The 26,125-nt window shown below is 30.1% G+C and overlaps 1 protein-coding gene across 1 annotated transcript in view; it reads left to right on the top strand.

Annotated features, from left to right (window-relative positions):
- The window catches only part of LOC145833110 (cubilin-like), an 81,446-nt gene extending 56,664 nt beyond the window's left edge, over positions 1 to 24,782 (top strand). The window contains exons 34-79 of the mRNA XM_082940311.1: positions 451 to 656; positions 1,001 to 1,054; positions 1,566 to 1,726; positions 2,135 to 2,264; positions 2,706 to 2,854; positions 3,691 to 3,785; positions 4,048 to 4,216; positions 4,545 to 4,691; positions 5,048 to 5,153; positions 5,588 to 5,714; positions 6,095 to 6,221; positions 6,380 to 6,459; positions 6,758 to 6,910; positions 7,598 to 7,794; positions 8,037 to 8,200; positions 8,471 to 8,567; positions 9,004 to 9,104; positions 9,686 to 9,864; positions 10,222 to 10,446; positions 10,821 to 10,961; positions 11,235 to 11,422; positions 11,717 to 11,888; positions 12,180 to 12,392; positions 12,803 to 12,952; positions 13,185 to 13,309; positions 14,491 to 14,716; positions 15,079 to 15,269; positions 15,607 to 15,760; positions 16,479 to 16,635; positions 17,115 to 17,262; positions 17,641 to 17,746; positions 18,110 to 18,267; positions 18,487 to 18,613; positions 18,955 to 19,071; positions 19,777 to 19,913; positions 20,367 to 20,499; positions 20,769 to 20,889; positions 21,226 to 21,359; positions 21,551 to 21,627; positions 22,408 to 22,514; positions 22,765 to 22,908; positions 23,173 to 23,301; positions 23,579 to 23,669; positions 23,841 to 23,936; positions 24,191 to 24,333; positions 24,713 to 24,782. Coding sequence (XP_082796437.1) covers positions 451 to 656; positions 1,001 to 1,054; positions 1,566 to 1,726; positions 2,135 to 2,264; positions 2,706 to 2,854; positions 3,691 to 3,785; positions 4,048 to 4,216; positions 4,545 to 4,691; positions 5,048 to 5,153; positions 5,588 to 5,714; positions 6,095 to 6,221; positions 6,380 to 6,459; positions 6,758 to 6,910; positions 7,598 to 7,794; positions 8,037 to 8,200; positions 8,471 to 8,567; positions 9,004 to 9,104; positions 9,686 to 9,864; positions 10,222 to 10,446; positions 10,821 to 10,961; positions 11,235 to 11,422; positions 11,717 to 11,888; positions 12,180 to 12,392; positions 12,803 to 12,952; positions 13,185 to 13,309; positions 14,491 to 14,716; positions 15,079 to 15,269; positions 15,607 to 15,760; positions 16,479 to 16,635; positions 17,115 to 17,262; positions 17,641 to 17,746; positions 18,110 to 18,267; positions 18,487 to 18,613; positions 18,955 to 19,071; positions 19,777 to 19,913; positions 20,367 to 20,499; positions 20,769 to 20,889; positions 21,226 to 21,359; positions 21,551 to 21,627; positions 22,408 to 22,514; positions 22,765 to 22,908; positions 23,173 to 23,301; positions 23,579 to 23,669; positions 23,841 to 23,936; positions 24,191 to 24,333; positions 24,713 to 24,782 — 6,422 coding nt within the window. The remainder of the gene's footprint in view (positions 1 to 450; positions 657 to 1,000; positions 1,055 to 1,565; positions 1,727 to 2,134; positions 2,265 to 2,705; positions 2,855 to 3,690; positions 3,786 to 4,047; positions 4,217 to 4,544; positions 4,692 to 5,047; positions 5,154 to 5,587; positions 5,715 to 6,094; positions 6,222 to 6,379; positions 6,460 to 6,757; positions 6,911 to 7,597; positions 7,795 to 8,036; positions 8,201 to 8,470; positions 8,568 to 9,003; positions 9,105 to 9,685; positions 9,865 to 10,221; positions 10,447 to 10,820; positions 10,962 to 11,234; positions 11,423 to 11,716; positions 11,889 to 12,179; positions 12,393 to 12,802; positions 12,953 to 13,184; positions 13,310 to 14,490; positions 14,717 to 15,078; positions 15,270 to 15,606; positions 15,761 to 16,478; positions 16,636 to 17,114; positions 17,263 to 17,640; positions 17,747 to 18,109; positions 18,268 to 18,486; positions 18,614 to 18,954; positions 19,072 to 19,776; positions 19,914 to 20,366; positions 20,500 to 20,768; positions 20,890 to 21,225; positions 21,360 to 21,550; positions 21,628 to 22,407; positions 22,515 to 22,764; positions 22,909 to 23,172; positions 23,302 to 23,578; positions 23,670 to 23,840; positions 23,937 to 24,190; positions 24,334 to 24,712) is intronic.
- Positions 24,783 to 26,125: the final 1,343 nt, after the last annotated feature.

Genomic DNA, 26,125 nt, shown 5'->3' with positions numbered 1-26,125 from the left:
TGGTTGCTATAACTACGTGAAAATGTTGTTTTCATAATATATTAAATAAGTATTAAATTTAGTGAAGCAAAATACTAAGCTTTAAGATGTTATTAAAGTAAAAAAAATCAATTGTGACTTATTGATATAAAACTTAATGTATAACTAACATTACAAAGAGTTGTTTTATGAATAAATTACTTTTTGCCAACCACATAGGTAAATTAGCTATTAACTTTCCTTACAATTAACTTACAGGTATTTTGGTACTACTGTTAATATGAACTAAAAACATAGGTATTTTGGTAGTACTTTTTATTTAAACTAAATAAAAAATTTTAATTAAAATTATTACTTAATAACAACATGGTTTAAAATCCGTTTCGGTCACCAACACAGCGCTTTTTTATCTTTTATATGTAGTTTGTTATTTTCAAACAAAAGTTATAACTGTTTTTCGAATCAACCCAGGCAACGTTGTGATATTCGAGTTCGAGTCGCTGGACATCGAGCCTTCCACGTCATGCTACTTTGATTACGTGGCGGTTTACGCGGGAACGAACACTTCCGGTCTGCTGATGTACAAGGGGTGCGGTAACCAGGTGCCCGGCGTCATCAGGGCTCCCGGCCACCAGGTGTTCGTACAATTCCACTCTGACGTCATCGCCACTCATAACGTTTGTTTGAATTGGTGTTTTTTTATATCTTTTTTTATGTGATTGTATGTAAATGTAAAGTAAAAGAGACCTTGTTTTTTTTGTTAACATCTTTACACAACTCATAGTATATTTATGCGAACTTATCGCTTGTTATTAGATGAAAAGTAACTTAGAAACTTATGTATTTATTAGTTGAACAAATTAAACTCTTATTAAATATGTAAAAAAAATAGTTTTATTAAATGGTCAATGATAACTAATAAAAAACCCTTGGAACAAGCTTTTAAGTTTTGAAAAATTATTAATTCGTTAACTATCTCTTTTTATATCTACTAGTTTAAAACTGTGTAAAAATTAATCAGGGATTCAAAGCAAACTTCAGGCAGGGATGCGGAGGATACCTAATTGCAGATGGAGTGAGTTGTTTGTTAAAAAAAAATACATATAAAAACGTTTTTGTAGTGTATTGCGCTGTTGTTTCAAGTTGTTAACGCTACATTAGTTGTTCGCTTCCGCATAGCAGACCGATCGAGTTGTTTGTATATCAAGTTAACAAATAACAAAATGTTACATTTTGAGATTATAGAAAACATTTGTCAAAATAAGAACTTTGGGTAAAAATGAAAGCTGATTTGTAGTACTACGCTTGTGCATAGTATTTTATATATAAAGCTTCAATTAGTTTTTTAGCCTTCGCAACAAATATTATACTTTATTGAAAGTTTGTACTTTTATGTCAAGAACTATACAGTATGCTCACAAAATAATTTTATTTTCAAAGGAAGGTTCATTTTCTTCGCCAAGTTTTCTTACCCAGTACGACCCGTAAATACATATAACAAATAAACTATATAATAGTATAATACTATTACAGCAATATAACAATATATAAAGCTTACTGACAAATAAATAACTTTATTTTCACAGGACGGTTCATTCTCTTCGCCAAACTATCCTGACCAGTACGACCCGGACACCAACTGTACGTGGACGGTTTTGGCGCCACAATTGGAAGGTCACGTGACGCTGACCTTCACCCATCTGGACTTGTACTACAACCCGGACACCAATGCGTCGGCTTGCGGAAAGTTTGTGAAACATTATTATTAAATAAACAAGTAGTTTCAGCTGCTTACTGAAAGTTTGTAAAATATAAATTCAAAAACATGTTTATAAACAAGAAGGTAGAAGCATCTTCTAACTATTTTAAAATATTTTTAACATATCAATCAAATGAAGTCAAAAAAAAAAGAAAAGTAATAGTATTAACATAAATCATAACATTTTTAATACCAACAAGTAGATAAACTAATTAAAAATTTTTGTTTTAATTTTTAAGCATTTCAACTTTATAAGCTGTTGAAGATGCAGTGTAAAATCGGTCAGTTCAAAATTAAGTTTAAGTAAAAAGTTTGTTAAACAATTAATACGTGTATTTAATGTTGAATATGTTAAAGGTATATGGTTTTAATTTTAAACAAAAACTTTAAATCTAGTTACGATTACTTGGAACTGAGGGACGGACCAGACCTGACCGCCCCGATAACCAATTTGTTTTGTGGTCAAACCGTACCGGCGCCAATAACCAGCTTCGGTGACTCAATCACTGTTACATTCGTATCACAAGTTTGTTTTAGTTGAAGTTACGTGTTTATATAAGACTTTTTTCTTAATGTTGATCTAAACTTACGTTGTAAAGCTTGTAATTAATAAATATTTCTAACACTTTAAAAAGAAATGAAAAGCAAAAGTTAATTATTTTCATTAATGTTTTATAAAAACTATAAGCATTTAAGTTTACAAACTTAAATTTTGTCAATTATATACCATTTATTGTTCAAGTACAAAAAAGTTTTGACTATTTAACAAGTATTATTTATAAAATTTTTAGTTTTACACCATCAAAACTGTTTATATTTTAATGCTAACATATTTAGTATTGCACCATCGAAATATCTTTTACACTTAAACTTAAGCAGCTTTTTGAAGTATATCTAAAAACTATAACAAATCAAAAATATAAAAGCAAAAATTTTTAGTGAATTCTAATAAATACCTTCCAAACAGTCTCAGTACCAGGCGTCAGGGTTCCGTGTAACCTTCACCTCTGCAACTTCCAGATGCGGTGGTGATCTTACGGGTCAGAAGGGTTACTTCAACTCACCAGGATTCCCCGGACCCTATCCCACGTACTCCCAATGTGTGTGGACTATCAGGTAGAATATTTGTTGTGATATTTGTTTTTCATTATTTATTATTGTTGCTATCCGATATATTCCTAATGTATTTTGACTTTCAGGTATGATTAAAGTATAAAAGTGTTTATATACACAGTATATAGCGAAATATGTTTACATGATTAAAAAAATAAACCTAGAGTTAACCATCAACTAGGTCCTGATAAAGGATCTAGAATTACACTTAACATTTTAAATAGTCCATTTTTTCTAATTATCTATTATAGTTTTTATGATTAATTTGATTAGTTTTATATTCATTGTTTCTTTAGTTTACTCGTATTTTCTTTGATCAGTTAATTTTTGTGAGAATTTAATTTGTTTTTAAAGGAAATTAGTTAAATTTTGAAACATTGCTCAATAAAGTGTTTAAATGAAAAAGATTTTAATATTAGCAATAAATTGGTACATAAAATCATAAAAGTGTTTGTTTTACTATTAACTTTATACTTACATGCTTTCTATTATCTTTATCTCATAAATTCTAGAGTAGTGTGTGAAATACCAGGTAATACTAAAAAGTAAAACTAAATTACATTAAAAATTTAGTCTTTGATAGTTGACTAGGTTACTACCAACGAAATGCATGGGCATTGCTTGGTGGGTCGGTACAAATGTTTGTTTTTTAATTTAATATTAATTTTCAAAGTACTTTTCTCTTATTCCTTTTTATTTGATACACGTATTGTAACGTAAAAACATCAAGTTAAAAATAATGTAGTTAAAACTGCATTGTTTTAAGTATTAAACCTAAGCGCTTATACAGTTTTAAAAAACTGGTACTACTTATGCTAAATTGTTCATTCCAATAACAGGGCAGCTCCTGGTAATGGGATCCATTTACAGTTCCTGTCATTTGATTTGGAAACCAGCAGCAGTTGTAACTACGACTACCTGGAAGTTAGAGAAGGTAATAACACAAAACTTTTCAAGTTGTTTTAAATTTTTTATTTAATTGTAAATTTTTTCTAAGTAGTCCTAAAAGTTTACTTTAAATTTAAAATTGTACGACACACTACTTAAAAATTAAACTTGTTTGTAATAAAGTTTCCCGAAGTTTAATTCGTCGACGATTAAAATCTTTAATATACTATCTACTAAATATAAAATTAATCACTAAAAACCGAACAAATAGGTTTATATACAATAAGTATTAGAAAACCCGCTTACAGGAGCAGAAGGAGGCCCTCTACTGGCGAAATTGTGCGGAATGGAGACCCCGGCAAACCTGACAACAGTCACCGGTAACCGTCTGTTTGTGAAGTTCAGATCTGATGTGTCAATATCAGGAGATGGGTTCAGAGCTTACTACGAGCATATATACGGTGGCATTATCACCAAGTAAGTAACTGTTAAGATATGTAAAACTTCAAACTGCTTTTAAGATTGTAGCTAGTTTGCGCAATATGTTTAATAAAATATATCAACATGGCCTTTTTGCCTTCTTTTGTAATTTATCCGATACAAACATTTTTGCCACCCGCTTAATTCTATCTATATAAGTTCATCTTAGATACCACCAAAAAATCTATTATTAAAAGCTTCCAGCACATTAACTAATAGCACACTGTGGACCTTAAAACTCTTACACGACAAACATTAAAATTCTTATAAGTTTTATTACAAAAACTTATACATAACACTTTTTACAAATCAAACTTTTAAACAGCCAACAAAGCGGTGCTATTGCCTCACCAATGTACCCGAGTTTCTACCCGAACTACGTGGAAGCCGAATGGAGGATTTACGCGGATTACAGCAACAGAATTTCTTACAATTTCCTCTTTTTAGACATCGAAGAACCTGACGAAGCCGGGTTGATTTTTATTGAATGTTTGCTAAAAAATTAATTTTATGAAGTTTTTATTAGTTTGATAAAAATATGTTTAGAAATAGTTTAATTTTAACTTAAAAGAACTAGAAAATTTTCAGTTAGTTTTATATTGAATATTAAAAAAAAGCTTGTTTACGACAAATATAAGCGAACTTGCCCAAAAGCGTTTGTGCTGGATTATTTTATACAAACTGTTTCCGATAGATTCGGTTTACATTTTGGACTAAACAAAATGTTTTTTATAACTTATTCTGCAACCTTCAATTTCTTCCTGCTTTTAAAACTTTTAAACCGTATAAAAACCAACCAACAAATGAATTTACTTTTAAAATTTTCAGTTGTGTGTACGACTACTTGGCCATTATAGACGGTGACTCTACAGACTCTCCTGCTCTTTTGGTGACGTGTGGAGCTCATTACGTAGGCGGTGGTGTAACTACGCAGGTTGGTATTTTACAACAACAAGTTTGTTTGAACAAACTTCATAACTTGTAACTTGTGGTGCATACCATGTTGGCGATGGTGTTACTACTTAGGGTGGTAAGCGTCCGAAACAAATATTTAAGTTATGCTTACTAATGGAAATTAGGAACAATTTGCTTGAGACAACTGCCTAGCATAACAGAGTTGTATCATATACTAGGAAAATCTTATTTAAATTTTATATTTGGTCATACAAACTTTTAACATAGTGTTTATCGTGATAAAAGTGTTGCTAAATGTACATATAAAATAACTGTCTAAAAATAAGTTTTTTATTAAAGTGAAAACAAAAAATTATTGAGGGAAAAAAATAATAAAAAATGTCGTTGCATTTATAAAATTTTTATGGAAATTACATTTACATCCTTTATTTTACTTTCTTAAATTTTATTCAGGACGTGATGCTGGTCAAGTTCCATTCAGATTGGGGGCTCACATCGAGGGGATTTTACATCAACTGGGAACAAATAGACGGAGGAGGAATTCCGCCGAACCCCACAAATGTTCCAACTATTGCACCAGGTATGTCGAAGAATAAACATACTTAAATAAATTTAAAATAAAATAAAGTAGTTTATAGAGTTGCCATTGTTATATTTAAAACGTAGAATATGAGATACTATAAAGTGAAAATTAAAAGAAAACTAAACAGAGATAAAGTTACTTGTATAATTGCATCCAGTATGCTGGGAAAATTATGTTTTGTCAGTGGTTTGGTTTTTAAAAATATTAAAATTGTTGGTGTTTAACATAAAGTATAAAAAAAAAATTAAATGTAAAGCATTGTTTTTGTAATTACTTGTAAAACATTTTTCAAGTTATTTGGTTTTAAATATGGTTATGTATTTAATTTAAAATTCCTAAACTTTTTCAAGCTTAAACATTCAATTATGACGTCACAGGTCAGTGTGGGGCGAACCAGATGGTGGCAGCGGTTCACCCACTCTACTTTCAATCTCCGGGATTTCCCGACAGATACCAAAATGGTCAGGAGTGCATTTGGCACATCGAAGCAGCTGATAACTATGCGTATGTGGCAAACTTACTTGTTTTTAAAGAAAAAGTTTTTTGTATAATTGATTTGTTTGTAAAACAAGCTCAAATAGTCCCCGTTTTTAACTTAGCAAGAGTTTTAAAACAAATTTTTTCGATAAAATTTTTTTAATTCAATTTATTTAACTAAACAGTATTGTGGTGCAAATTATTGAAATGGAGTTAGAAGGTCCTGAGACAACTTGTCCATACGACTACGTCAGATTTTATAATGGTTGGTTTTTAGTAAAATTGCAATAATAATATAAAACTGTCTTTAGTTTTTTCAGCAGTTTAAATCTCTTTAGATTGAACATGTTAATGTAATAACTTCATTTTACATACTTGAATATTTTTTAACAGCCATAGCATTTTCAAGCGATGCAGTTTGTTTATACTAAAAGTCAAAATTGTTAAAATCAAAAGTAAATACTTAATGTTATGACCGTTATGCCTTTTGAACAGTAGTTTTTCTATACTAAAACATAAAGTATAAAGAACTTTCAACTTAAAACTAACCAATCACGTCACAGGAGAGAACGAACAGTCGCAGATGATTGGCCAATACTGCGGGAGGAGAGAAGACGTGCCGATCTCTGTGACGTCATTCGGAAACTTCATGACGGTCAAGATGAGAACCGACAGCTCGGTGCAGTACAAGGGTTTCAATATGAGTTACCAGCAAGGTGAACTAAATTTCTTTGTTATGATCTCATAATATAAAATTTTAAAGTTCTGTTGTTTTGTTCTATCTTCAAAAGTTACTCTTTAATAACTACAAGGGTTATTTTTGTTTATAATAAAATTGTGACTTTTTTTGTCGTAAATATTTGTAGGTTAATAGTTTTTAAAAACGAGGGTTTCAATATGAGTAATCAGCAAGATGAAAGTGTATTTATATTAATCATATAAGTAGCATAATGTTCTTTGCGAATTTGCTTTATTTTGCTATAAACCACTACAACTTACAATACTGAAAACAAAATTTTGTAGGGCTATCTGTTGTAAGGTTTTAATTCAAACACAATTTTTTTTTGTATATTTTAATTTAACTATAGCTGCTGTAAATATACTTTTAATTTAATTTAAAAATGGTATATCATAAATTTTAGTTTTTCACTATACACCACGGCATCTTATAGGATTAGGTAAAAAAGTTTAAATTTTCAGTAGAGCAACTTTAAAATAAAAAAGTTTTTTTTTTTCCAAATAAAACTTGTAAATAAGATTTTTATTTAAAAAGCTTAAATTTAAACTGAAATTTAAAGCCTTTAAAATAGCCAGGTTTCATTAATTTAACTATAATTAATTATACGTCTAATATAGCAATAAACAATCAAGGTTGAAAAATAAATTTGTTTATGACGTCACAGCTTGCGGAGGGTTCATCCAGGCGGAACTGGGGGTCATCACGTCACCCAACTACCCGCTCAACTACCCCAGCAACACGGAATGCGTGTACGACGTGGTTACCATGGTGGGATCCACCATTACGGTTACCATAGATACCGACTTTCAGGTTACCAACAGCGACAATACGTGCAACGGAACCAATGGAGACTACTTGAGAGTTTGTTTTGTTATTAACAGAAAAATAAAATACGGTTTTTACTAAGTTTTTAAGTAGAACTAAAAAAAAACTGCTAGATGTACATGAGACAGGTAAAAAAACCTATTAAAAAATCACTTTATAGTTTTGAATTTTTTTTTGTAATAACTCAAGTAAGCATCTTTTAAACTTAAAATACCTTGAAAAATTCAATAAAAAACAATTAATTAAAAAAATTCAAAATAAAAACTTCCCCTCAACAGCTACTGAACGGAAGGGATTTCGATTCACCACCACTGACGCCCGACAACGGCCCTGGTAACGGTTACTATTGCGGCAACACTCCGCCAACGAACCTACAGACCCAATCGAACGGGCTGCTGGTCATTTTCAAGTCCGATGGCAGCGGCACTGGTACCGGTTTCAGGTTGGGGACTTTTTTATATTGAACACACTGCTTATTTTTTATACTATTTTATTGCTTATTTATTTTAATATAAAACAAAACTATTTTAATAAGATGCCTTATTAAGTACATGTACTCTTTAAAGTTTGCTACTAATGAATTGTTTTGTTGTCTTTATAGTAAGTTAAACATATCATATTAGGAAAAGTTTAACGGTATAGCTTAGATGCTTTGACACAAATAATCTATAAACTTACTGCTTAAAAACATTCTTAAAATGTCTTTTTTTAGTCTGACATTCTCTGCATTGAGAGGGTCTTGCGGATCAGCTCTTACTCTCACTAATGAAGTTGATCACGCATCTTTCTATTCTCCCAACTATCCCAGTGTTAGTAGTTAATATTAAAACTAAGTTTTCGTTTTTAAGTCATTATAAAATATTTGTTGTATCAGTTCTATGTATACTGAAGTTCTTTGTATTTTAACTTAAGTTTATTTAAAGACTTATTTAAGTGCTTGTAATATTTTTCTACCAATAATTCCTACCAATGAAATAAATACCTTAATATATACTTGCACTAGTAGCAACAATACCAATACTAAGCACAAAACTGTTTAAAAGTACGTCATAGATGTATAAAAGTTTAAAAACTGATAAATATACATATTTTTTTATATAGAAACACACTACGTAAACTATACAAAATAATAATACAAAAAAATTAATTACAGACATACCCTAACTGAAAAATAACAATCCCATTTAGTTATACTAATAAGTTAATTAACAACAAATAATTCTCAATGTTCTTATCTACTTTTAGACATATCCTAACGGAGCGGATTGTTACTGGTTAATTACAGTACCAACCACTGAAAGAGTGCAACTTGACTTCACCGAATTTGACGTGGAAGATCACTCATCGTTCGTTTATTTCGTTTTAACTTTTCATTGTATTTGCTTTGTCATATTGTTAAGTGACTATTTAAAATTCACGTTTATAACTGATATTTTCGATACTGTTTTCTATTTTGTTGTAGATAAAATCAACTGTTTATAAGTTCAACAGCAACTTTATTGTAAGTGCGCAAGTGTTAAAAGATACAAATAATTAATATTCTTTCAGCATGAATTAGAAAAAAGAGCATAAGTATTTAAACTCTAATGGATATATTTAAACACTCACTTTGAGTAAAAACAAAGTATTTAAAACTTAAACTTAACCTGAGACTTTTGTTATAATTAGCTTACCTTGAACAAAATAGTTAACGCTAAAGTCTAAAACAACATAGAACAACATTAAACATTTTAACTGAAACAGAACTTTATTTTTTGTAAGTTTGTAACAAAAAACAGGTGGATTTACGTTTTGAACAAACAAACACGGATAAGTTAACGTTCATAACATTACCTGTTAATCTAAAGATACGTTAAATACACTCAGAGTAGTAAAATTAACTAAAACAAATACCAGAAATCTCCATTAATATTTCAATATACTACAGATGCAGGTACGATTACGTGCAAGTGATAGACGGTAGGTACGATTCAGAGAACATCCTGGGAACATTCTGCGGTACAGAGATCCCTCCCACCGTAAGATCGACCGGTAACGAGATGTCAGTTCACTTCAGAGCGGATCCCAGCGTGCCCAGGGGAGGATTCAAAGCTGATTATTCTATTGGTGAGATTTTAAATACTTTTATTTATTTTTTAACCTTAATTGATCCAAGCGTTTCAAGGGTTTCAAATCTGATTATTTCGTTGGTGTTTCTTTGTATATTGTAAATGTAAGATATATACAGTAAAGTTTTATTTAAATTTCAAAGAGTTGTCTCGTTTTTCCAAAAAAAAACTTAAAGTAATATTTGCGTACCATTTAGCAGTTTATTAACTTTTTTAATCAAAATTAGCAACAGTGAAAACTCATACAACACTGTCAATTAAATTTACACCTATCATTAAAAATCAGTTTCAAAGTTCTTAAGCTTTTAGTTAAAAGTTTCAACGTACAAAACAAATGTTAACTATGACGTAACAGCCAGCTGCGGAGGCACCATAGTCGGAACCCAGGGTCAGCTGTTATCGCCCAACTACCCGTCGAACTACGATTCCATGGCAACGTGCGAGTGGGTGGTGAGGGGACCAGAGTACTACTACTTGAGTTTCACGTTCGGGGATTTCCAGCTCGACGGGCTGCAGGACGGGGCGAGGTGTGGCGACGGGAGTGGAGATTATTTGGAAATCAGGAGCAACAACTTCACTGGTTGGTGGTTTGGAATGAATAATGTAAATTTTCAATTAAGTAGAAACTTTCTTTTGATAACATTTTTTAGCTACTTTAAATTCAATTTTTATACTCGAAGAAATTTTTATTTGAATTAATGATGTTTAGATAACATACTGCGTTAGCTGTATTATGTAGTAAACTATTTAAAGATTTATTTATATGATAGCTAAAACGATAACTAGTAACAAACATGAGCGTTATTTTTTAAACATAAAATGAATTTTTGATTTTTATTTTATTTTAATTGTATATTTTTTTTAAATTTCATTATTTAATACTTATGCTTAAAAAATTTAACAAACTTTTTTATCAGCAAAATATTCGTTTAAAAACTAACTCTTTTACACCAGGTCCAATATTGGATGTTGTATGCGGGAGTTCCCCACCATTGAGAGTGGAAACACCGGATAATATTGCTTATATCAGATTTGTCACCGACGCATCAGGAGTCGCTTCCGGATTCAATATTTCATTCGAAGCTGTTGAAGACGGTTAGATTATTTTTTGTAACTCATGTTGTTTTCATTATAAACTACAAACCCTAAACTTATAGCCTTTTTTACAACTTCGGCTCAATTTTAAGCTAATTGAATTATAACACTATATGAAAAAAATCTCAATAAAGTAGTTAATATAAAAACTGACTTTATTTCTGCATAAAACATTGTTGCAAAAAAAAATTGAAATGATAAATGCAAGAAATAAACTAAAATAACTTGTTGTGTCTTTTTGCCTACAAACTATTCAGACCAATAAACACGCAGAATGCGGAGGAGTGATAACGGGGCCCTCGGGAACCCTCCAGACGCCCAACTACCCCTCCGCGTACGACCACTCGAGGGTGTGCACGTGGAGGATCACTGTGGCGGAGGACAGGAGGGTGACTCTGACTTTTCTGGCGTTTGACGTGGAAGGGACCACCCCCGGTACCTGCTACTACGATTATATTGAGGTTGTTAGAAGTAATATTAATTTGAAAGTTTAGTTTTTGTGGCAGTTTTTAAACAGTATTTGTAATATAGTTGGTGTTGAAAACATAAAAAAATATTTTTTTATTTACTTTTACCATCTTGACTAATAAAACTATCTTTGCTCACAGTTATAACATTTTTTTTTTAAATTTACCTAACGCTATTACAGCTTATTAGTGACTTAAATTTGTTACCTCTACACAGACACACAAGGCTTAACACCCAACTCATCATACTATGACTGAAAATAAAATTAATTTAAATGCTTTCCACAGATATTCAACGGAGTGAACGACAACTCCCCCTCAATATCGGGTCGTTTCTGTGGCACAGAGCTCCCTCCAGTGTTTGAAAGCACGGGGAATACCCTTATGATGCGGTTCGTTACCGACGCATCGGTTAGCAACGGAGGATTCCTAGCAACCTACACTTCGGAGTACGACAGGGGTTTGAATGATTTATTGTTTACCGCGTGGTAAATGTGCTTTACAAAAAAACTATTCAAGTAGTGAGAAGCAATTGAGTATTTATATTAATTTCATCTTTTAAATTTCTTTAATAACACGAAATTTTTAGTATGCAAGATTTAAAGTTTAAAAGGTAAATGCATCAAAATTTAAAACAAAATACTTAAAAACAGCAAATTAAAGCATAATATAAAAAATTTAAACGAGAAACATAGTATTAAAACCTTTTAACTGTTTACATCTGTTTTTGTTTATTTTATCTCGAAACTAGTTTGCGGAGGAAGGTTGCAACCAGGTGAGATCGGCACCCCCGCGGTTATCACCAGTCCCGGGTACCCGTCCCCGTACATGGCGGGCCAGGAGTGCGTGTGGGTGGTTGAGAACCAGCAATTAACCAACAGCACCATCAAGCTGTCCTTCGACGCGTTCAACCTGGACGACCAGGTCCAGTGCGGCGAGACCGACTTCGTGTCCATCAGGGCCGGTTCGTTTTTTGTTTTTATAATAACTTATAAAATATTTTTTTTAATTTTCCTTAAAGGGTATTTTATACCTTTTTTCAACATATCATTTGTTTTATTGTCAAGAGAAAGACTTCCTTTCCATTAGGCCTGGTTCGTTTTGGTCAAAAATTTGTTTGAGTAAATAATTTCCAACTTCTTGTAAATCAGAGTTGTTTTGTTTCAAAGTTTTTGTGTTTAATGACCAAAAATTTTTTTTAAATTAGTTGCATAATTATAAAACAAAAAGACACACAATTTTCACTAAATAAAGAATTCATATTCTGTATTAAATAACTTAACGGTTATAGTTTAATAAACAAACTCTGTCAACACACTATTACCTTTTAACTTTTATATATAATGTTTTCTAATTTATTCTATTTTTCTCCAGGTTCCACGTACAACAGTCCATCGATAGACGTGCTGTGCGGGCAATCCGTCCCTGGTATCATTGGTACTGCCCAGACGCAGATGTACATCCAGTTCGTCAGCGACCAGTCCACCAGCGGACTCGGATTCTCCGCCAACATAGAAGCTTCGAGTTAGTTTGTTGGAATGTAAAAATGATTGTGTGAAAATTTGTAAATAAACTGTAAACAAATAATATTTGTATTAATAAAATGATTTTACGAGAAACATTAAAGGTTTAAATTCAATTTTTATACAGCTAGAGTACAAAGTTATAGCTAAACAAAAAGTTGATCCTTTAAATCAGCAAACTTAACTACAAATTAAAACTACAAATTTATTCAATCACACTTATTTATCCACAGCCTGTGGAGGATACGTGTCAGGCCTTGGAGGAGGGGTGCTGACGTCACCGAATTACCCGGATCCCTATGACAACAACGATTACTGTTTGTGGACCATAGCAGTGGCCCCTGGTGAAAGAATAGATGTTTGTTTTTGTTACTTTATTTTATTATTTAATAAAAGACAACAACAGTTGTTTTTATCGGCTATAACAGTAGCACCTGGCGAAAAAATTGATGATTTTAATTTTGTTTTTTAATATTTCTATTAAGTTGTAAAAGTGTAAAAGTGGTCGTTTGAATGCTACTAGGTTTTCCAAAAACTCAATCGATTAGGTATGATTTTGATTGGGAAGAATTTTAATAACAAGCAACTAATGTTTCTAAATATCACTCTCACATTCTTACTTGATGAAAGAGCTAACGTTGGTTAAAAGTTTTTAATATTTTATCAAGCAAAAAAGTTGTTGTTGTATTTTACTGCTAAAAACATCAAAAAAACAAGTTTTGATTTAGACTCTTTGTCAACCATTGTATAATCACGTCATATATTAAAATGTAGTATTTACACAAGTTGTTATGCTAATATTGTAAAGTTACAGGGTTGTATAAACTAAGTTGTCTATTTCTTCAACAAATACTTATAATATAATGCTTTATGCAATTAAGTATAATAAGTATAATTTTATAAACCAAACTATAAGTTTTAGAGTTGCACAGCTTGATAAAAACACAACAAATTTCAAAAAAAATTAAAAGCTAATTTATCAAGTTTAATTTTTGTTACATGAATTAAATTAAACAAAATATTATGAAATAAAAACCAGTTTTCTGTTTTGTCACAGCTGAAGCTCACCAACTTTTCAATCTCCTAAAGTTGAGCGTTGTATAACTTCATAAAAATAGAATTAATTCTTGATGTTATATAAGCTTAATTATTAGTAAAAATATTTTACACTTTTTATAAAACTTTTTAAACTAATCCCTATAACAGTTAAATCTCACAAATTTTTCTATCGAGCTTTTAATCTCTTAAACTTATAAATTTTTATTAAATAGTTTAATTAAAAAAACAGAATTCAACCCTTAAACAAGCTTACTTTATAACAAGTTAAAAAAAGTTCACACCTTCTACAATTTCTTTAAAATTAATTCTCTATTGACAGCTGAAGTTCACCAACTTTTCAATTGAGCTATAAATATCAGAAATTTAAGCGTTTAGCAACATGATATAAACAAAACTTAAAAACTTATTGATTAACACTAAAATAGCTTACAACACTTTTACAGTTTTTCTAATTTCAAACAATACGTTTTCTATTGACAGCTGAAGTTCACGAATTTTTCAATCGAGCCGCACAACAGCTGCAGGTACGACTACCTGAAACTCTTCAACGGACCCACCACCGACTCCCCGCTGATAGACACCTACTGCGGCACCAACCAGCCCACCCAGTTCCAGTCAGGAAGCAATTACGTCACAATACTGTTCCAATCCGATTACTCGGTCCAGCACGGCGGGTGGAGGGTGGAATGGAACGTCCACACTTCCGGTTAGTTGACATTGTTTGATTTATGTCTTTTATAGCTTTGCTTAAAGCATGTATAAAAACAATAAAAAAATAAAATGGTAAAATAAGTTTATGCAATACTTATGTTTAAAAAAATCAACTAAAATTATAACAAACTGTAAATATCTATTTTATAAGATTTAGCAATCGTATATGAAATCAAAAAGTTTTCATGTGTGTTATGATTTAAGTTTACATCTTTACTTTAGGGCTAACTGATTAATTTTATTATTTTTTTTGATTAGTTTTTAATTCTAATCCATCAGAAATTCTAAGTTAGTTGATTAAATTACTGTTTAATTGTTAGATAATTTACTAGTTTAATAAAAAAATACTCAACTCAGGTTGTGGTAACATCTTGTTCCACGAAGCAACCGGCACCCTGATGTCGCCCAACTACCCTCAAAACTACCCCCACAACAGCGACTGCGTGTGGCAGATCCTCGGGGAGCAGTCGTACCACATTGAGGTCGCGTTTGATCTAGAAACCTTCGATGTTGAGTATTCCGGTAGCTGCACCTTTGACTACGTTGCTGTTAGTTGATTTTTTGTAAGTTTTTTTTAGGGTGCTTTGAAACTTCTGTAAATTTTTTTTTTTTTTCAACTTTTACTTTATTTTTAAATTGGGTATTACGGAAGCTGCAACTTTAACTACGTCGCTGTTATTGTTTTGTTTTTGATTTAAGATAAATTCGAATAAAGTTTATAGAATAATTTTTTCTTATTTTTATATTCCTTTTAAAGTACTAAAAATATTAAAATTACAAAAATATAAACTATTGCTTACATAATAAATACAATAAAAGTTCACTTTTACGACCTTCGTAATAGTGCTACGAAAATAAACTTTTCTTTTCACAATCAAATTTCAGTTATACGACGGGGCATACGAAGGTAACAACTTCATGATTGCCAAGTATTGTGGGGACAGCGAGGATCCGAGAGCGCCCCCGAGTGGTCAGATACCTTCAAGCAGGGAGGCAATAACAGTTAGGTTCAGAACTGATTCTTCCATCTACGGAACTGGTTTGTTTATAGTTTTGTTTATAAGTTGTTTAGAACTTTGAAAGTATCTAAAGTATTTACTTATACGTTTTTATTCATGTAAAGATTAACATCAAAATAATTAATTCCTAAAATATAAAAAAAGTTTTAAGATTAAATACGCATATAATTCGACGCAATAGTACAAAAGCTCAAATGCTAAACCTCGGCAAAATCTAAAACTTTTCAATTTATAAATCATAACTAAAAAAGAACGAAAATGTTACTAACAAGGTTCCAATCAAAGCTTTTTGATTTGTTTTAAAAAATTTTTAAATATATTTAGTAATATCAGTTTTTGGTGCTTTTAAATTTATACAATCAAACGATTCAGTTTCTAGTTATAACTTTGTTTTAAAGTTTATACGTTAAGTAATTCTTTTTTATTTTCTTAATTTGAAGCAACGCTACAAAAGCTCGAATATTGAATCTCTGCAAAACCTTGAACTTTTTAGTTTTTAAACCAAAGTTGAAATTTACAATGATCAAATGTTTTTACCAAAAAGATTACAAAAAGCAAAAAAAATTCAAAAACTGTTTAACAAAGTTTGAAACCGACGGTAGTTAATTGTTTTTACCAACGGGGTTCCTGATGAGTTGGGACAAATACTTGAAATCTACAAAATATAAAACTGCTTAATTATCTAACTAAAACTATAAATATTAAACAATATAAATAATAACAGTAATTCATCACCAGGGTTCCAGATGAGTTGGGACACGTTGTGCGGGCAGGTGTTAAAGGAGGAGGAGGGACTGATCCAGAGTCCCAACTATCCGGCTCCTTACAACGAGAACGAAAGGTGCCAGTTCCTCATTCAGTACGAGGAAGGAAGCCAGAAGTTCATCAAATTACAGTTTGTTAAAGTATAATTTAATAAACATGTTACATTTTAATTTCTAGCTTACAATTGTATTGACATAAATATTTTTGTTTGAACAAATATAATTGTTCAGTTGCATAGATGTAACAAATAAAAGTAAGCTCAAATATAATTATATATTTTTTCAAGTTATAGGTTGTAAGTTCAGATTAACAAATCAGTATTATAGTACAAAGCAAACTCAAGTTTGTGAGCTTTCAAATTTTACTTGCTGTACTGTTTTTTGACGAGCTTTATTAAGTTGATAAAGATTAACCTTTGTTGTTAAGCACGCTGTTTATCTTGCTTATCTGTTTTGGTGCTTATAAGAAAAAAGTTACTGAATAATTTTTTAGAGGTAATCTTAGTTTTAAATAAAAATTGTTGCAACCTAATCTTCATACCCAAGAAATCGAATTCTAAACCTCTTTTTAGGCGCTATAAGTTAAAAAGGTTTTTGCATTTTTCACCAGATTCTTGGACTTGTCGATTGAAGAGGGATCGAACCCGACAATTTGCAATTTCGACTGGGTCCGTGTCTACAGTGGCAACTCCACCGATGATTCTTTACTGGGTGAATATTGTGGGGACAGGATACCACAAGAGCCCCTGTCTGCTCAGGTTTGTTCAAACTTACTTTTATATATAAAATTATGCTCAGGTTTGTTTAGCTACTTTAGTATTTAAAATATTTAAGTACACTCTTCGACTGCATTTATTTCTTTTTCTAAGTAATTTGATAAAATTTTCAAAACTGTAATTTTCACAATAAGCTAAATTGAAAGTTTAAAGATTATTAGCTAATAAGTTTCCTTTAGAAAAGGATGACTTAATTAACTTTACTATATATTTTGCCATATTTTTTTTGTGTGTCATAAAACTAAGTGTTTTAATAAATGTAGAGTAGTGGATTAATGTAAATTAATTTGCATTATTGTTTTTAAATGTCGTTAGCACAAGCACGTTTTAAAGTTGTCGAAACATTTTGTACTTTAACAGGGCAGCATGCTGATAGATTTCAACTCTGACGCGTTGTACCCTGACACAGGATTCCAAGCTAGGTTCGAATCCGCAGAGTGCGGCGGACTTTTCACTGATCCTACAGGTTTCATTTTATATAAAAAAAACTTAGAAAGTAACAAGGTTATTACAACAAACAGTTTTTATTTTTTTATTTGTTGCTACTCAATACGCTATTAATGAAAAAGTAGTATAACTAGGATGTGCACTGAAAGAGCAGTGGTTTTTGTATTTAAAAGTTCAAACAGGTCATTTCAATTTAAACCAAATTGAATTTTAAGTTCATTTAAAAATTAAATTTTATATTTGAATAAACCAGTTGATTTTTCGAATTGTTTTTGTAACTACAGTTTTACTGAAAACTGAGTCATTTAGTTAATATATACATAGTGTTTAAATAAAACAAGTTTAACTGTTTACTTTGACATAAAAACTAAATTTCTAACAGGAAAGATAGACGCATTCACGCATTCAGGATCAGGTTCCCATCACAACCAGAACTGTACCTGGCAAATTCAGGTCACTCCTGAAAACAAGGTGGTGGAGGTCAAGTTTGCCAGGTTTGACCTGGAAGCCTCCTTGAACTGCCAGTACGATTATCTTGCTGTGAGTTTGTTTGATTTGGTTTTAGATTAAATACATTTTTATGCTATTTTATTAGTTCCATCGTCCTTTTGTAGTAAGCTTATTTTTTAAAATTAAAAACCATAACAACGTTATAATTTCAATACTTTTTAATATTGTTATCGAAAAAATACATATTGTGCAACTGACATAAAAATTATAGTTAAAATAATTAATATTTACACCATCTTTTTCTACAAGATATACGATGGAATGGATACAAACGCTCCACTGATTGGCAAATTTTGCGGAACGTACGTCGAAGAATTCATAGTGTCAACTACAAACGCGCTCACTATTGAGTATTACACTGACGATCTTACACTAGGTTTGTATGTGGTAGTGTATACTGCTTTTTAAAGAACAAGTTTGTATTTTTTAATAGAATAATAATCAACTAAAATAATCAAAACGTTTAGTCAATTACAACACAAAAGTAAAATACATTCTAATACTCCTCTTAATTTAGCTTTTAAAATTATAAGTATTCGTTAAAAAAAGTTAACAATTTTTTTTTAGTTTTTCTTGGTATAAATTTGTAATGTTTAACAAACTCTCCCATTATACGAAACACTTAAAGGTAACAAACGCACATTAAGAATATAAGAAAAGCATAATAGCAACTGTTATAAAAAGTAACTTGTTACAGTTTTTTCTAAACATTTATAGGTGAAGGGTTCTCAGCGGCGTACAGAACACTTCCAGGACCCGCAGAAGGTTGCGGGGGAGTTCTGACAGCGACATCAAGTGTGCAAACCTTCGCTTCTCCAGATCTCGATGATAGTGGTAAGAAAATCAGTTTTCTTAACACACCTTTAATTAAATAATAAACTGACTATTTACGAAATTCTACAAGTTTCGACCACATTAAAAGTTAATAAAGCTTTTAAGAACTTAACTCTTATTAACAAAGAAGTACACTAAAAATAAGAAACAATTTTATAATGACGTGGTAATAAAAAATGTGTATAACTAATTTGTAGACAAGTAGAAGTTTGTAATGAAAGATAATGCTTTTTTGTTGCTTGTCTCAACATAAATTTAAATAAAAGTTTAACTTTTTTTAAAAATTCAATTTTTGTGTAAATACAAATTAAATTATTATAATTAATTTAAATTTCTTACTTTTCACATACTTGTATTGGTTTTAAAAAGGAACAATTATAAAGCAAGATAATTTTTATGAGTATTTAGTTTAAAATATTTTAAGTTAATTTTACCGTTCTCTAAAATATCTGTTTAATTAACTTAAAACCAAAAGTTTAAGAACTGTAAAAGATTTTATTTACAAGCGATGAAGTTAATTTCCATAAAAAACTTAGCTGTTATGCTTTTTCAAGGTTCAAAATTTTTTAAACTTTTTAACCATCTTAATAAATACTATATGATTGTTGTACTAAACCAAATTTGAAAGTAAATATACATACATGCATTTCTTTTTAATCAATGTACCGTAAAGACTAAAAAAAAAAGTTACATTACTAATCTCAGGCAAGTATGATCCGGATCTGAACTGCATGTGGAGAATATTATCAGACAGCATTAATGATGTCATAATGCTTCATTTCAATTCTTTCCGACTGGAAAATCAAACGAGTTATGGTAGATGCGTCTACGATCGTTTTATTGTAAGTTTTGTATTAAAAAGTTTGCTAGAGTTTAAAAAGGGTCAAACATAAATTCTCTCATTTTCAGATTTAATTTATAAAATTAATTTGAAAATAATTAGAGCTTTAAAGCTGTTAATTAAATAAATTAGTGTCAGTGTAGAATATAAGATTAAATAAATTGATAACATAGAATAAGTTTTTAAATAATTTTAAATACAGTTACTGATTTTAGTCTTATTTTCTTCACAATAAATTGAAAACTAAATATATCGTAAAAGTTTTGCAAAGTGAAAACAATCTTTGAATAGAGTACTGTTTTATCTCTGTAGAAACCACTTATACTTGAAAAATTAATTAAAATATTGAATTACCAACTACTTTTACAACTTTTATTTACCCACGTAAAAAATATAATGTAATCAACATTCATATGTTCTTTAAATAATTAAAAGTATGTAAACAATTTAACAGGTTAGAGACGGAACATCATACGCTGATCCTCTGGTGTTAGACGCTTGCGGGGTGATAGTTCCTTCAGATTTCACATCTTCAACCAATCAGATCGCTGTCAGGTTCAAATCTGACATCTCCATTCAAGATACAGGTTTTCTATTTGGTTGTTTGTGTGGTTTTGTACTTAAAATTTTAAACTTATATGTAAAAATTAAAGAATGAAAGTTCGTTGTTGAGCTGGTCACTAACTTGGTGATTTTTTTTTGTTTTTTTTTTAAAGAAAACAATTAATTGAACTTTTTTTTATAATTTTTATTCAAGCAAAAAATGTTTGAAAACGTTTGCATTATTTAATTTTTCATTTTATTCTCTTTGCTGAAGTAAACTATGTTGTTAAAAGTTTCTAACTTTTTTTTCCAGGATTCGAAGTGGAGTTTTCGACTCAACCGCAGACTTGCGGCGGTTCTTATGACGTCACAAACACTTTTCAGACGATCAATTCTCCCGTCGTCGGCCAGCAGCAAATAGCCCTCAATTGCAGGTTGGAATGTTATTAGATTTTGAAATCTATTGAAACGTTCAAATAAAAGTTTAGTTGCATGTAACAGAATAGTTTAACCAACTTAAAAGTTTTCCAATTAAAATTTGACATTTGAAACTTTAATATGAGATACAAAAATTATCAAACTGACTAAATATGTTAGATACTTGAAAAACTAAACTTGATAACGTAAGTTTTAAGTTTTTAATTGCCTCATAATATATTTACTAATTTTAAGTTACTGAGCTGGATTAAATAAAACAATAACTATACCTTTAAACAAAAAAGTTTATTATGTTACTTAATACAAATATTTACTTGATAACTTCACAACAGATGGGTGTTCAACGCCGGTGAAGATGTTACCAAGCAAGTTGAAATAGAGTTTGTGTCCTTCGACATTCAAGATTCACAAAATCAGGATGGGGAATGCACCCAAGCTTTTGTTGAAGTCAGGGACTTCCCGCTGGGTGAGAACAGTTTTTACCCTTAAAATTTTTCAGTGCTACTATCATCTTTTTAAACGTATAATTTGATTCTTTAAAAGACTTCAAAACTAACGTGCTTGACTTATTGTTAATGCCATAAAGCTTAAACAGATACTTATTAACAAAACTCTCTAGTAGTAACAAAAATTCTTTTTAAACTTTTAAACTATTAGGAGACAATGGTCAAGTAAGGAAATATTGCGGATCCGAAACTCCTGAAACTTTCTTCAGCTTCCAACAAGTTGTACAGGTATCAATATTCTTATATTAAATTTATATTTTTGTCATAGTTTGAAAAACAACAGAATAGTTAATGTTTGCAAGCAGAATATAAATCAGGATTCGCCAAATTTTTTTTTTTTAAATGCTCAAAAGAAAAAAAAAAAAAAAACTATAGCACTTTTTAACCATACTTCTCAAAAAACCTGCCTCAAACCTTCGTTATTTTTGTATTCATCATCAACTCAATAATCTCTAGAATAAAGTTCAAATTATGACCTTGTGGCTCCCCCTTTTACGGTTTGTGGCCCCCTTATTTTTCCTAGTTTTTTTGTTTCATAATATCTAGAATAAGTTCAAAACTACCATTAAACGCCGAAGATTTTTTTATTTATTTTTTGTTGCTCTTCATCATCAACTCCAAAGTATTTAGTGTAAGTGTTCAATTATGACCACCTCGTTGCCCCTTTACTGCTCCTAAATTTCCTAAATTTCTGTAATGTCCCCAAAGGGGACCAGTAGAAATTTGGTCCAGTTTGAGAAACCCTGATCTAAACAATTTAAATGTACTAATAACTAGTCATGAAAGCTGAATATTTTTAATAATAAAACAAAAAACTGCTTATACTAAATTTGAATTTAAAATCAAGAACTTAAAAATAAAAACTAACAATATCTTTTAATACTAAATAGGGCTGAAAAAAAAAATCCAAAAAATTGTGCTTGAATAAAAAGCTAGCTCTAAGAGTTATATTTCAAAACTTTTGTTTCGTAAAAAAACAAGCCAAAACTACATAATTCAATTAAACAGTTGAACCTTCAAACTTCTGCTTCATCAACCGGTCAGGGATTCACTTTGAGATATAAATTTTCAACCTGCTCAAGAACAATCACCGCTGCTAACGGCCAACTTTTCAGGTGTTTTATTTTTAATGAAATGAATTTTTTTTTCTTGGTCATATGACATGCAAATTTTCGTTTTTTTTTCAATAGATGCAAAAAAATGTGTGACTATGATTATTCTAACCCTAGTTTAAAAATAATTAAACCTATAAAAAAATTACAAAATAATAATAAATAAATAAAAATATACATCATAAATAATGGTAATAGAACACTTTGGTTTTCGTACTTAAGATTTATTAATTATCTTTTTTTCAAACTTCAGTCCGGGATGGCCACACCAGTACGCGCACAATCTGAACTGCGAGATCTCAATAGCGGCACCTAGCGGAAGTCAGCTGATGATCTTCTTCAACTTCTTCGACATTGAAACCGAATCTAACTGCGATTACGACTACATTAGCTTCAAGTTTGTATGCAAACAGTTGATGTTTGGATTTAAAAAAATTATAAGCTTAGAACTTTAGTTTTTTATGGTATTGTTCAGAAACAAAAATGCAGCTTGTAAAAGTATTTTTTCAAACTTTTTTGAAAATCTTGTATAATATTTTAAATCAAAAGAAAAACCTTGAAGTAAAGCACTTCTATAAAAAACAAAATACACAATAGAAATCAATTAGTATACAAAACATTGTAAGCAAACAAATATATTATTTATTTTATTGGTATACAGAAACGGGACAACATCAAGTGCGGACCTGGTTGCCAAGTTGTGCGGAAACACACTCCCAGATCCGGTGTTTCCCCTTTCAAATACGGCTTTTATAAATTTTGTCACCGATCCAGCCACTGACGGTCACGGGTTCGTTTAAAATTTATATGTGTTTGTTAAAGTTAAAAAGAATTGTTGCTAAAAATGTTCAATTTTATAACTTTCCTACATACAAATTCTATTTAAAGACTATAAACTTTATATAAAAAGACTAATCCAAATAACATGAATTGAAGAATTACTTATTAAATGCAGAAAAAAAAACTTAAGATAAACTATTGTGAATGGTTTGGCATCTTAAGGTTTTTATTGCAAAAATGTATAATTAAAACATTACATGATTAAATATATATAATATTTTCACCAGATACGACATAACATTTACGTCATCACCAGACGGTTGCGGGGGAACCTTTACTGGGGACCACGGGGTCGTGCAAAACTTCCTGTACCCACAGGTTCGTTGCCATGGTTTCAGTACAAGATTTATAATAGTCTACTGGCTGCTTAAAACCTAAGTACTTCAAACATGCTAGTTAATTTTTTGCATAAAAAAAAACCCTAACAAACTAACGGAGTGTCCATAAAAAATCAAAAAAAAGTAACAAATTTTTTTTTCTACAAAACAGCCGTACCAACCAAATTTGGATTGTGACTACTTAATAAGGACACCAAGTGGCAGACCTGTGACTTTACACATCACGCTCATCGACCTGTTTGTTAACGTGAGTTTCAACACTTGTGACGTCACAATTTTGTGGAAAAGAAATTTTTTTTACCTAAGCAAAACATTTAGAAACTATTTTAACCATTGTAAAGAAAACTTACATAGTTTTTTGAAATGTATGTGCTTGATTTTTGCATCGAATAATTAATTTATAATGGTACTTAACTAGTAAAACTTTGTGAATTCAATATAACTTAAACTAATTTATTTTTATCTTATATAAAAAATAAACCATTATAAAAACAAAATCAGTGCACAACGGGAACATGTTATTGCGAGGGCGACACCCTGACAATTTACGGTGGGGACAGCCACGACGCCCCGAGAATTGGCGGGTGGTGCGGTTACGGACAGCTGACCAACCTGCAGTCGCCCACAAACGCGGCCCTGCTCAGGTACGTACTTGTTTAGGGGATTTTGTTTTGAAAACACGTGGCTCGTGTTATATATAAAGAAAATTATTAACAGCTGAGTAGTTTGAATGAAGCTAAAAAGTTCATGGGATTTTAATGGTAGAGTTAAAAGTTGTTTTAGATTTGTACTCCGTAATACGAAAGTTAATAGTTATGAAATTTTTACAAGTTTTAACATATGGTCTTGCTTTGAATTTTTATTTTTCAAATGTTTTGCTTAAAAATTAAATAAACATATAAGTGATACAGTGAGTTATAAAACCGTATTATTTATCTACAGTATTAGTTAAGTACTATGTTTTTTTATAAAATAAAGCTACAAAACTTCAGCCAGTTTATTAGCCATAAATATTTTAAACAGGTTAAGAACAGAAGGTTTCGAAGTTGGTTCAAGAATCAACTCCGGTTTCAGAGTGGATTATGAAAGTTAATATTAAAATAATCATTTATCTTTGTGCAATATTTTATCATTCATTTTTTACAGTGCAATAAACTTTTTCTTATATCACTTTGCAATCATTTTATACATCAATCAATTTATATTTTACAACTAGAGGTGTAAATATGTAAAAAATATATTCATGTTTTAGTGTTTTCTATCATTTAATAAAAAACAATATTTTGCTAAATGTTATTGTGTTTAGTAACTTTGATACAAAATATTATAACACGTAGAAAGTAAGTAATTAGTTCTATAAGGTTAAATGATTGATTGTATATTATTTGTAGTTTCAAGCTTAACTAGTTTAAAAAATGTAATGAGATCAAGTTCAAGTCTCCTGTATTCTAAAGATTTAATATTGAGCTTTGTTAGTCTATAAAGGTACATTTTCTTTTGATAGATCCCGTACGATTAGTATCTTTTTTTAAGTATGGAGATTAGATGAGTGTGTTATATTCTAAATTAGAACAAATTCACACAAGAAAAATATTTTTTAAGGATGTCTACATTCGTAAACTTGAAGCTCTTTAACACTTTTACGTAAACGATAGTTGACTTTAAATGAACAAAAATCCTATAAATTTACTATATATTCTAAAACATTTAATTAAGCTACAAAATCAACAGGCTTTTTAGAAATTTGTAAAACAAAAAAATATCCTAAAAGTTCAGATCTTTATTACCAAGTTCTTTTATTTTTTAGCGTTAAAGTATCAAAAAAAAAAACTAAGATCTAATTTAACTAAACAATATTGTTTTATCTTTACGTTACTATATGTTTAAAACACTAAATTAATTATTATTACACAGTGTTTCATCTAAAATATTTTTTTGGTTAATTTGTTGTCCTCAAAAAATATAGTTTTAAGTTATGATAATAGCTTTGTATAAACAGGTCATACATTAGTAATAGTTTTAATAGTACAATATGTTAAACGACACTTTTGTTTACTAGCTTTGAATAAATGGGCACAAATTAACTTCATATTGTAAAAGCTAAATTAATTAACTGTGTTGTTAAAATTCTTTATAGTTTAAAACGTTTACATATCAATTTTAATATAAACTATACTCGGAACTTATTTTGTGCACAATTTAAAGATATAGTACAGTTTTATTTTTACTTAAAAAAAATACTTAAACTTAAGATAACCTATTACTAAAATTTTACTTTAAGTTATTTATTGTAGCTTTATTCTCTCAGTTTAAGATAATTTTTAGAAAAAAAAAATTAAATCCATAATTTAGCATATATTGAAAGGCCTATAGTTTATCTAATTTAAAAATTTACAAAAGTACTTTGTGAAATATATGTATGGTGTTATTGATATT

This window comes from Thalia democratica, chromosome 4 (assembly GCF_965202585.1).
Source record: "Thalia democratica chromosome 4, ktThaDemo2.hap1.1, whole genome shotgun sequence".
In the NCBI taxonomy this organism is placed as follows: domain Eukaryota; kingdom Metazoa; phylum Chordata; class Thaliacea; order Salpida; family Salpidae; genus Thalia; species Thalia democratica.
This window is presented reverse-complemented; position numbering and strand designations above follow the sequence as displayed.